At 29.8% G+C, this 13,158-nt stretch overlaps 1 protein-coding gene across 1 annotated transcript; it reads right to left on the bottom strand.

The window, feature by feature from the left end:
- Positions 1–45: 45 nt before the first annotated feature.
- Slu7 (Pre-mRNA-splicing factor Slu7) lies at positions 46–13,083 on the bottom strand. Its single transcript, XM_088235141.1, has 11 exons — positions 12,762–13,083; positions 11,288–11,442; positions 9,620–9,712; positions 8,718–8,907; positions 8,213–8,295; positions 7,020–7,165; positions 5,466–5,649; positions 5,140–5,285; positions 4,504–4,609; positions 1,392–1,679; positions 46–244 (listed from the first exon to the last, which is right to left on the bottom strand). Exons 1-11 carry the CDS (start codon positions 12,934–12,936, stop codon positions 68–70), a joined length of 1,743 nt encoding a protein of 580 aa, XP_088091267.1. The 5' UTR covers positions 12,937–13,083; the 3' UTR covers positions 46–67.
- Between the last annotated feature and the right edge of the window lie 75 nt (positions 13,084–13,158).

Raw genomic sequence — 13,158 nt, 5'->3', positions numbered from 1 at the left:
TGATCTGCTTTTTGTGCCTCATATGATGAATGAATAAAACAAAGATAACAGGTAAATATATTTTATTTTACAAGACAAATTGATTCATGGGATCTTCGTCCCGCCTGCGTTTCATGTAATATGCTTCCACCTCTTCATCGGTCGGTTTGGCCACCTCTGTCATGCTGTTATAGGGACGTTTCCTTTCATCCATGGCCAGGAGTTGTTCTGCAGCTCGTTGGGACTTCTCTTCAGCTTTAAGGGCCTGAAAAAGTTGTTACTGTATTGACCACTGGTAGTTTAATAACTTTCACTTTTACTTTACTAACTCTCCGTTTTAATAACTTTTACATTATGTATCATATTATGTAAAAGTTATTAAAACGGAGTACAAGTATTCATGAATTAATGTATTGACCGGTTTTGATTAGATGATGCCAGATTGATATATGTCTAAAGATGATATGAAATTGCTAATTGGTTTAATTATAAATTAATATTTTTATATTACAACGGAGATGAAGAACATTTTATAGAATGGAATATAGAAGTCTAGGCATTTAATAAGCTCTGTGAATGCCTACATTAAATTTTATTATTATGGATAACTTATATAGCGCCATTTTCGTAATATAATACCTCAAGGGCGCTTTACAAAGTGATTATATAAAGATTTAAAAGAATAAGACTTCAATAGACAGAAGTTAAATAACGTATAAATTAAATACATGTACATTGTTATTATTAGAGCACACATAAGAATATGTTTATGTGTGCCCTATTTCACGATTCAAAATAAAACAGTAAAAATAAAAAGATAATCAAAATAGAATCCAGTTATTGTCTACAAAAATTTGTTAGACTGAAAATATTGTTAATAAATTAACAACTTATATGAAAAGAAAGTAACTTATTATCGAGTTATGTACATACATACTTAATTTTATATTGTGGGAGATAAAGATATACATTTTTTATTCTTCATTCCCTTTCTGCTCCTAATGGTGCATAGGACATTGCATTGGTACACCAATCGCAGTTCCTTTATAATTTTTGTTACATGAAGGTAGGATGATCAGTCTTACGCTTCAGGTACCAGTCCAGGAACTATGAAATATTCTAGTGTAAAAACACCTTTTTAAATAAATATTTCATGACTACCATGTCGGGAATCGAACCCAAGACCTCTTGCATGGCAGGAAAACGCTCTGACCACTATACACTTTTTGTCAAGGTAGATAGGCGTCTCAATTGAGCAGAGAAGATTTTAAAGAATGAAAGATAAAAATCTAGCTAGTTTTAGGGTTACTAACATGAATCAGAGTAAAATTACCATATTTTTTTTGTGTAAAATTGACAAAAGCTTTTTTTTCCAAACAACTATTTATATTTTAAAATAAAACAAAAATTACCTTTGCCATTTTATCTTTTTCTTTGTCTTTTTTATTCTTCTTTTCTTTTTTGTGTTTATTCTTTCTTTTCTTTTTCTTTTTACTGGTCCTCTCTGTCTTACTCCTGACATCTTTGCCTTCCTCTTCATTTGATGATGAAGAGGAACTATCCTCGCTGCCGGAGTCGCTTTTGACTTTCTCTTCACTGATAACTTCAGAGGGGGGTTTGAAAAATGAGTTTCTCGGAGCTGAGGATTGATCTGCGTCCATTACAACAGATTTTCCAGCTTCACCGACACAATAAGATAACTGAAAAAAGATAGTCACAATAAAAATCTGTCATAAGGTTTACATAGACGTATCTTCTTCTTCTTCAGCCTTATTCTCTCCACTGCTGGATAAATGCCCCTTCCAAACGCCTCCATTCCTTCCGTATACGGACGTATATTACAACACTAATCCTAGATATATATTTTTTTAATGGGCTGCAGATTTATACATATTATTTTTACTTTTGTGTTTGTGTTAATATTGTTCTTTTTTGTATGAATTTTAATTTAGGGGTCATTTTCAATTAGTAGTAAAATAGGAAACAAGTTGTGGTTTGAACTTGAACTATCATGGGACCACATCCCCTCTATTATTTCAGTAGTCAAATGGCAGAAAAGACCATCTGCAATTTTCTAAAATATTCAGGAAAGCTGAAATAAGACTTAAATGCACGTAATTAATAATAATTAATTACCTTTTTTTAAATATTGGTGTATTTTTTTTTCTTCTATGTGTATTTACTGAAATATTTACTTAAATTGTTGAAAACTAAAATACCAAAAAAAAAATCACAGATATTCCCTTCTGCCATCTAACTACAGATTTGTACAATCAAAATTGCTTTGTCATTAATAGTTATTTCAGAGAAACAAGAGAAAATTAATGAACATACATGTACATATATATATGTATATATATTTTTAATTTGCAATTTCCTGTTCTAAAGTTGAAATATCATGGATTAACTGGTTACAAATTTAATGGAACATATAGGCATACTAGAAGAAAAATAATACTAAGCTCCAAAAGAAGAAATATAGAAATAAATTTTAATACAGTAAAACCCCCTTTGTACGTTTTTTAAGGTAGGAAGAAAAAAAAGTATAAAACTGAGGAAAACACTAAAGTGAGAAAATGAAAATGTACAGAAAAAAATGGAATTATATAAAAATAATTTGCTAGACTATAATAGCGTAAATAAACTTCCAGGAAATTGTAAAAACTGTAATAATTGGGGATTGATAATATTTTTTACTTGTTTTCGTTGATTTGATTTTAAAATTTTTTTTTTTCGTATTTTCTTAAACAATATTATGTCATCTGTTTTTTTATTTAATTTAAAAACAGCATGTTTTTTCAAAACCTTTTAAACTATATTTTTTATAACTTTTAATATGTCTGTTGTTATATTTTTAAATTTTATGGACCGCAATTAATTGATATGAAGACTTCATTGTTCATAAACATTTATCAATTGCGTGTCATAATTCGTAACATGTTAATATGACTTTTTTTTCAAATGAAAACCAACCCTAAAGAAAGACACTTAAACATCTGCTTTGAATTTAGTTTAAGACAATAATTTATCTTTTATTGGTTGTTTGCCTGCTTTTATCTTTAATTCGCATGGCACATGTTGTGACGCGCGGACCGCAGCAGCATTTTTACGACATAATTTTGGCTTTTTTCCATTCAATTTTGGTAAAACCGAACAATGTAAAAAACATTAATTGGGGGCAACACTTGTAAAAGAATGTATGAAGAAAAATAAGACCAGAACATTTCAGCGTAAAAAGCAGGAAAATGTAAAATTGAGGAATGTATTTGGTTCACTGCTTAACGAGGTTTTACTGTATTTGGTTCACTGCTTAACTTGGAGTAAGTTATAAACAATAATTGAAAATAACATTTTGAGATTGAATAAGGCGCCCCTGTAATGTAATGACCCTTGCGCCGGATTTGATTCCTTCAGAGATCACTAAAAATTATATCTTGTTTTGTGTACCTTGTTGGGTGTTTAAAGTTGTAATTATAAATAAACCATCAGTATTGAAAAGAAATTTAAAAATTTGGTTGACAGACATTGGAAGTAAGGAATCGGAGAATTTATTGAAGATAGTAATCTAAATATTATGCTATCCCATTGAATCATTTATAAATTTATTGTATTTCGCATGTGCATATATATTGTGTATGAATGTGTGTATATATATGTATATGTATGTATATGTGTGTATATATGTATGTATGTGTATATGTATGTACGAAGTATGTATGCTTTATATTTATGTATTTAATTGTATTTTTACATTTAATGTAAACTTTTTTTTTTTTTCTTTTCTTCTCTTTTGGGCTATAACTGTTTTTTTTTTATTTCTTCAATATTGTTTTTATTTACATTTTTTTTTTTTTGCACCACAACAGGCCAGGAGGCCTAATTAAAGTGGTGAATTACATCACAGAGCACCCAGGCTTGAGAAAAATCACATTTTAATTTTTGTGTTCTCACCGGGAATCGAACCCAGAACCTTCCGTGTGTGAGTCAAGCGTCTTGACCACTACACCACGGAGGCCGCCATTTATAGGAAACATATTAGAAAACCATATTTGCCGCAACAAATCGGTTTCTTAGAACAGGCATTTGCCCATATAGAAACCGATTGCAACATTAGGCGTATTAATATTTCTGGCTTGCCGACCCTTCATATACTGAGCCTACTCCTAGTACTAGCAGAATTCGCCAGTGTTTTTTGTGCCATTTTCGTAACATTGTATGTATAAACTAATAAATGAATAAAAAAAAAATAAAAAAAAATAGTATTATTTATCATTTTGATTGGGCTTCTTGATTAAGGGCGGTACACTTAATAATAAAAAAGTATTCAAAAGCTTAACCCGTTGCACGCTTTGTAGGCATGTGACAAAACACTATACGGCCCGATTTTAAAAGTGTTTTATTTCTCTCTATTTTTTCTACTAGAATTAGTTTAATTTTAATCATATAAATACTAGTTTTATTCACATAAAATCACATGCTTACTCATAGTACCACCAGAGACAAAGATAAAATATTATTTATTACCTTAATGGAAGAATGGCAACACTTGTAGCCCCATTTTCCCGCCTTCCAGAAAGATCCCCATACACAGGTGTGATTATTTATCAAAATATCTTCTTCATATTTACTCCTGCAAACATCTCAAATGAATAGGAATATAAGAGGAAACAAACATAAATTAAATAATTCATCATTTACTGGTCTATTTCACACCATATTATTCTTTGAAAATGTTTTATATTATGTCATGGAAAACTTTAAAATCTCAAAATCCACATTTTAAAATTCATATAAACTACTTCTAACTTTGACCAGTTTTTATATAATAATAAATTGTTTTAATTAAATTACTAATTTAAAAGCTTCGATTAAATTTATTTAACTATATAATCACTATGTAAAGCGCCCTTGATGTATTATATTACGAAAATGGCGCTATATAAGTTATCCATAATAATAATTTACCAGCTACTGGGTTTCGTCATAACCAACATTGTCAGACTGGTACAATCTATTGAAAAACTTAAAGCTATAAAAAATATGCATTTTTTGATCCAATTTAATTCGATTTTCACACACATTTTTTAAGGGGATGTGTATTTCTTATCACTGTAGTAAAATTGTAACTAATTTGTAAATAATAAAATGAACGAAGCTTACCTAGCCACTTGTTTTTCCTGGCCTTGAATAAGTGTACCATCCCGGTTGTACTGCATAAACTGTTCTGTTTGTGCCATCAGGAGAGCCTTTGGGGGAGCTTGAAGATGCTCCGCTCCTCCATACTTGTCCAAGACGGATTCCTTCACCTGTGAAATTAAACAGTCATGTAAACGTAATTATCTCTTTCCGTTATCCATTGAGGATCCTGGCCTTGTCGAGGAAACATCTTCCCTCATATGATATGTGCAACAAAATATTTCAATAAGATTTATTAAATATATTTTGAGAAATTAGTTTTAAATTCAGTTAAAAAACAAAGATATTACTTGACTCTTGAATTGTTCTTTCTTCTTGTCGTATTCCTTCTGCAGTATCTCTAACTTTGTTGGTTCCGCCAGTAGATGAACATCAACCCCTTTCTCATGAGCTTCCCAGGCAAACAGTTGGGCCACAGCATGTTTCTGAGTGTCCCCAGAGAAACGTACAAAGTTCTCGCCAGTGTAATCCGTTCTAAAACACAAACAAATAATATTCATTAGACAATATCAAAAAAAATATTTAAAAAATCAATTGTGCTGCTGAAAATAAACACAAAATATAAATTTCTCAAAAAAATTGTATTCAATTACGTATCCAGACAGATAAGGAATGCACTTGACTAAATGATTGATGCGCCATAAAGCCATAAATTGAATTTTGCAGGAGAGTCAATTAGATTTTTTATTTTCAATAAATTAATTTAATGTGGCTAAGACAAAGGGGTTACATAAAACTATTAGGGGTATGTAGGATAAATATCAAAAAACAGATTTCAATGAAAATCTAAATGACAATGAGGAACTTCAGCCCTACGGAAAATTGGATACAAAAAATGTTTTCTTGCGCGCAGTAAAAATTAGAGCATTAAATTGTAAAGCAAAGTTTCTTGAAAATGTACGAAAAAATATTTTAATAAAAACGCACTACTTTTATTGACATCACTGGTTCATATGAACCAACCAATAATGCGAGAGTTGGAAGGATATCTGGTTGGCTTACCGTAAATGAACCAATGGGAAGAACTAACAGAGAACAACATTTGACGTCACACGCAGAGTTATTTCAGAAATACAAAACTTTAAATAAATTATAGGGCTGATAATACGTTAAGTAAAAAAATATTTTTTTTTTGGCTTAGTTTAATAGTCTTTTAACAAATAATAAAATAAAGAGACACTGAACTTCCTCATTTGTAAAAAAAGTCAAATTTTATGCGATATGAATCAGTTGATTTTATGAACGTCGTACATGAGGGTTTGGATGTAAATGCCAAAATTTATGTTCGCTATCCATGGGTATCGGCTCATACGACAAAGCTTATAATTTGGAAAATATTGTATACATATATCTCAATTTCGGCTTTCTTCATATGCATCGGTGTTTTAGTTATCTTTCGTTTTTATGGTTTTTACAGACTACTTTTAAATGTTAAATTATGCATTTTTAAAATTATTTCAAAAATACTCATGCATTGTTATTGTCAGATGTGCTGTAATGTACATGTAAATTAAAAATAAATCAGCAACTTAGCCATCAGTCTCATAACCATCATTAAAGATAAATATTTTCAACTTGGAGTCTACTCTCAAGTGAAAATACAAAGTGTAGCATTTGACTCGTTCGTCTACCATGGTTGAGGTCCCGGGTTCAACTCCTGGATATTTAATGGTTCCAGGACTAGCGCCTGAAGTGTAAGACTGAGTAAATTGCCTTCATTCAAATATAAAATAATTCCCTGATGGTAAATCAATGGTCTATAATGCAATAGCATAGAAAAAACACTATTCTACAACATAGCACAAAATATATAATGCATATGTAGGTAAATAAAAAACACTTACTCGGCATCTTTAGGGTTCGGATTATCCCTCATAGATCGTGTCTTAGGATCATAGTACGCTGAATTAGGATCCAAATTCCGTAGATATTTGGCGGTGTCTTCTCTGATACGCAAGTTCCGCACGGTAATACGTTGTTTAGAGTCAACCTGGAAACAATTCAGAGTAGTCAGCACAAGAGTCACAGAGTGTTAGTTTGTGTGCAACGGAGACGAGAGTGACCTACGATTTTGATTGAGATATATGGGGTAAATAAAATAAATAAACAAACTGAATAAATATGGATGGGCAGAATGGTGAATGTTACACAGCATGTCAAATGATCATTTAAACCAGTCAATGACATGTCGTAAACTTCATAAATTACTTTTTCTTCTTGTGTCGCTTCCATCGGAGGTTAGCGACCATCACTCGAAGCTCCCCTAGATCCTGGACCATTCTAATGAGCATTGCTGCATCTGGTATTTCAAACCACTGCCAAAGGTTGTTTGGCCTCGAAGTTCTTTTGCGCTCATACCTTGTCTGCCCTTTATCTTCTCTTCCATTATGAGCTGTAGAAAGGCATATTACTCTCCACGGAATATATGGCCAAAGTATGCGGCCTTTCGTCTTTTGACAGTGGTTAACACGATGGCTCAGTTCCATACAGAGATAACTAGAAATAGCTTGTTTTGAGTAATGGGCTTACCAAAATTTTGACAAACCTAAATTGATTTGTAACAAATAATTATTTACATCACTTTATGTGTTATATATGAATATATTTATGTAAAATATGTACACAACGGTTACTAGTTTTAGGATTAAAGGTGTTATACAACGTTTTAATTAGTTATGGAGCTGAGAAATTGTTAAGTTCATTTATTTCCATATGAAAACATTTATCTCGAACATTTGAAAATCAATAGTTTTTAAGAATTACACCTTTATAGAATTGAAAAAGGATGTTTTTTTAATATAATGAATATTATAACTTAAAACATATTTTTTTTTTTAGCTATCCTTCTATGAAACTGAGCAATCAAACAGTTCTCAGTTAACAGTCGATGACATGTTGTAAGCCCTATAAATGCCTAGAACTCCATATTCCTTTCTCAAAGGGGTTTTCCAACTATGTATATCCATTTATTATGTATCGACTTTGATAAATGCTATTTATTGATTATTAAAACCAATGATTTTGAAATACAATTCACCTTTGTACCGGGCATGTCAACTCCATCCACATATTTGTCCTCATCTTCCTCTGCATCTTCTTCTTCATCCACTGCAGAAGGATCTGAAAAAATATGTTGATTTTTATTTTTAAAAAAAACAATAAAAGAATCCAAATTTAGGCACATTAGAAGAACAACTATTAAAATAATTTATATGAAGACCTTGAGAACAATTTAAATTAAATAATATTTTTAACACTATTTTTTTTTAAATTTGAACACTGTACAGTAAAAATATAAACCTTCTATGAGCCATCTATTCTGGTGGTATTTAAATTTGTAAGAATTAATTATTAATAAAAATCATAATTATTATTGCACACAAAATAAAATTCATAATGTAATTTTCTCGTAGAATATCCTTTATCACGGTCCAGTCTCCGTGAATGTACTGTAGAGTGTCATTAGAAAGAGTCTGAATGAATAACATTTTTTTTGAAATTATTATTTAATAATAAATATATATATATAAATAAATACAAACCTTGTTCCAACTTCTTAGCTCTCATTTCTCTTTTGGCTTCCTCTATTTTCTGGAATTCTTCTATAATGGCCTTGTGTTCTGATGGGTCATATCCATTCCAGCGATCTCTCTTCCCATCAAAACTCAAAGTTAATTTTGGTTGGACAAACTCATCATGAGCTATTTTGGAACTGTTAAATTTAGCCCCAACCTAAAATATAATTTAAAAAATAAAGGTGGATAGTGAAAAAGCTTTTCCCATTTCGAATATATTTTTGGCCAAATTGCAATAAACTACCATATTTTTCAGACGATAAGACGCACTTTTTTACTCTGAAAATTCATCCAAAAATTGGGGTGCATCTTATCATCCAAAGCATTTTTTTTTCTAAAAATTGATAAATTTTGGGGTGCGTCTTATCGTCTGCAAAATACAGTATTAAAAAAATATATAAATAAACAATAGTTGGATAACTACACGGGGTATTTAAGTGTATATTTATTAAGTGGATTGAGATTTTGATGTATTTTTTTTAACATATGGGATTTTTTTATTTATTTTTTCATAGTCTTCATTTAATAAAATATACACATTATTACAAAATTAATACGTTATAAAGAAAACAAAGTATTAAAACATATTTTGTCCCGAAAAACTATTCAATAATAGTTTGTCATCGGGTGCTCAGACATTAGTTTTGATTAATAATTAAATAAAAGAGTACAGACATAATACTGTACACGTATAAAATAATGAACATATATCATTTTATTTTTGATGCTTTGGAAAATATTATTAAGAAGAAAAACTCGACAAAACCAGATAAGAATGGTTTAGTGATTAGGCGCATTTTAAAAAGAAACTCCATTTCTTTAAAATAAGGTTTAAACAGTTGTATATCCCACCGGGCGTAAATTAATACCTTTCTTGGTCGTTCCAAACAATCCTTCTTCTTATGAGTAATGGCTCCACAATTTTCACACGCTCCTTTTCTGTATTTGGAGACAGAAGCTGACTGAAATATTCAAAATGATAAGTTGAGTGCAAAAAATGATATTGTAAATCAAATAAAAACAAATTTCATTATAATCAAAACAAATTGATGATTGTGATGAGGTTAAAAGAAATCATTAATAAAAACATTTTTAGTAAAATATTTTGATATTGATAGATCGTCGTGATAGTAGAACAATGACAAATGTGCGAAAAATGCGATACTGACTTTTTAAAATATTTGATATTGAAAAGGTTTTACAAAGGCATTCCAGATATGATAAAAAATATATACATATAACTAACCCAAATACCAAAGTATATATTTTCGTATTTATAAAGTGATGATATGGTATTAAAAAAAAACATTTATTGCTCTAATGCAAAGTTGAAGAAAATCACATACGTCGTAGTTCGACGATCATGATGAGATATTTCAACAGATATGGAGAACCTTTTAATTAAAAAAGAAAACATGCCAGTTTAGACATATAGACGGCTTATGATCTGTCATCGGCTGATTTCAGTGGTCTATGCTTAGATTTCCACATCACTTTCTCAAAGAAGTTCTCCTTGGTTATCATCTATGAACCTTAGTAAAATATTGTGACATTAAATTCAGTACTTGTCTACAAATATACAGACAAATTAAAATACGTAATTTCAACTTTGTGTGGAATGAGGAAGTTGTTTTTATATACTTTTTATTAGTCAATAGACAATCAAACTAAGCAAAAAAAAAATAATTTATGCATCGTATTATCAGCCCTATGATTTTGAAGTTTTGTAAATTTGAAATTACTCCGGGTGTGACATCACACATTCTCTTTGGTAAGTTCTGCTGATTGATGAATTAACTTCCTATTAACCAAACGGAAATCTATCACAACACTCTATTATTAGTTGATTCTGAAGAACTAGTGACGTTGTTCAAAGTAGTTCATTTTTATTAGAATATTTTTTTCATACATTTTCAAGAAACTTCACTGTACAATTAAATGCTAATTTTTACCAGGCGTAAGTAAACATTTTTTAATATACAATTTCCCATGGCACTGAACTTCTTCATTGAACAGGGGGTCTCAAAAATGGTAGCCAAATGTAATAAAAACATTATTTTTTTAAAGTATAAAAAATCCTATTTGAAATTCAAATTACTTGCTTGTAGGTTAGTACATTTTACTAGCTGCAGTACTGATTTCAATTTCCTCTAGTTGTATACAAGAAAATAAACAATAAAATATGTTTATTTGATTATTGTTTTAATTTGTTTATTGTTTTTATTAGTTTTATATTAATGAATGTTTTTTTTTAATTAATTTTATTTTGATAATTTTTATTGTTAATTTTATTTAAATACGTATTTTATTCATGTTTATTTTATTATTATTTCGTACAATTTTTTTTCAATTTTTACAATTATTCATATTCAATTTAATAATTTAATTTTCTCATTTTATTTAAATATGTATTTAGTTAGTGTTTACATGTAATTGATGAAAAATATGAAGTGTCTATTTAGAAAAATAATTATTTATGTGTATTCTTTTTCATTGTTTGTAAACCAAATAATAAATGTCAAATGAACAAAAATTACCGTATCGACCCCTTTCTTGTAGAATTCATCCAGCCTAGAAAAACTTTTTTCATTTTCCTCTTGTGGCCTCTGATGTTTTAGTGTAGGTCCGGCTGTTCCATAATACCACGGGGCAGATGAAATGTACTGCGGGATGTGAGGATTTATGTCCTTTCCTAAAAATATGAAATAAAACAATTTTAAAAAAATACGAAACAAGGCATATGCAATCATTTTATTTAAAAAAAAAATTTTTTATTGAATTTTTTTCTCTTATAATTGCATAGGTTTACAGCACATGTGAATAATAAAACAAAATGTTAGAAAAAATATCCACATAGGCATAGCCTGAGCTCAGTATACCTGTTTAATTAGTTTTACAAGACAGCACGAATTTATGAACACAATTATACATACATACCGATACATACATGCACATACACACATATTCATATACAACATACATGTAAACATATATACACACACATACTTGCATACATATATATAAAAATATACAATATAAATATTTGAGTACAAAAAACTAAAAAGTAACATATTTTGCTAGCAATTTAGCTAAAGAAATCAAGGACATATCTTTCCACAACCCATTTTTTAGCATATTTTTTAAAGGTATGATCGGTTAAACTATTCATATCTCTCAGATTATTAGTAAATACATTGTATAGTAAGAGAGCAGAGAAGAGTGTGTGTCTCTGTCCAAGTCTAGTTTTACAGAGGGGTACTTTGATTTTAAGGTTAAGAAAAAATGTACATCATTTTTAATTAGACAATTTTATAACAAAACTAAAAGATGATAAGTGATAATTGAATTTAATTCAAATGTAAGTAGGCATGTATGTATTTGGATGGCGTAGAGTGTGTGTTTAGTATTATTGTTTTTTTCCTTCAATCAGAATAATCGGCACATTTTATGTTTACAACATTTAGGTAGGTTATGAAAACTCGATTGGCCTTTGTTTTATTTAAATGAGTTTTATTTATTGATAATGTATGACTGTGGTTTTCTAAATTAAATAAATAAATTTAGCAACAATATTTTGAGTTTGTCCAAATTTTTGTAGACAAAGAGTGGATTCAACTCCCTTGGGAGCTGTTAATATTAATATAGCACAACAGATATGAAGAACATTTTAGAGAAGCTTGAAGACTTGTAATATGTTGTAATATGTTAAATAAATTTAGAATAACCAGGGACCGCTTTCGTCGCTTTCGCAACATGTTTATTATAAAATAAAATCTATTTATACAAAATCAGCAAGGGTTATTAATTTCCAAATTCAAAAATGTAAATGCATACGATAATTTATTCATATTCAATGATACAGCTTGTAAAGCGATTATTTTTCAAATCCCGAAAATGTCTAGACCTTTATATAAAATCCTTCGACTGTTAAATGTGGAACTAGTAAAATACTTGTATGTATTCAAAATATTGTTGATTGATCATAAGATTGATAAAAAAATTGATTATTACCTTCTTCATCGACAGCAGCGGGAGCAGTACCAGCTTTTCGGGCCTCTTCGAGTTCTTTGGCTTTTCGCCAGTCTTCCCTGGACTTCTTTTTGGGCTCTTCATCTGTCTGATCTTCACCAACATCGTCCTTGTTGCGTAGAATTTGGGAAACTGCTATTCGTGAGGTGCTAGCCATTGTAATTTAAATTTTGACTTTTACCTATAGGAAACTACACAACAAGTACAACGCACATCTCTACGGTTAGTTAAATTAAATTATACTCTATCAGATACTGAATCTAATCCAAAACATCATCCCAAAACTAGACAAAACGTCAAACACAAAGCTGTCCTAACCAAAAAACAATAAAGCAAAAACGTCAATAAAGGTCGTAGACAATTTCCAAAGACAATTACA

Source organism: Micrasema longulum, unplaced genomic scaffold, assembly GCF_059751315.1.
Source record: "Micrasema longulum isolate JH-2025_06_02 unplaced genomic scaffold, ASM5975131v1 h1tg001338l, whole genome shotgun sequence".
Lineage (NCBI taxonomy): Eukaryota > Metazoa > Arthropoda > Insecta > Trichoptera > Brachycentridae > Micrasema > Micrasema longulum.
Note: the sequence above shows the minus strand (reverse complement) of the source record. Positions and strands in the feature narration are given on the sequence as shown.

Excerpts from the sequence above, each read along its gene's own strand:
- Slu7 (XM_088235141.1), bottom strand. The coding sequence starts at position 12,936 with ATGGCTAGCACCTCACGAATAGCAGTTTCCCAAATTCTACGCAACAAG. Across the intron at positions 9,713-11,287 it reads ACAAGAAAGGGGTCGATACG|TCAGCTTCTGTCTCCAAATA; the intron begins GTAATTTTTGTT and ends TGAATATTTCAG. Across the intron at positions 245-1,391 it reads AAAAAGATAAAATGGCAAAG|GCCCTTAAAGCTGAAGAGAA; the intron begins GTAATTTTTGTT and ends CAACTTTTTCAG.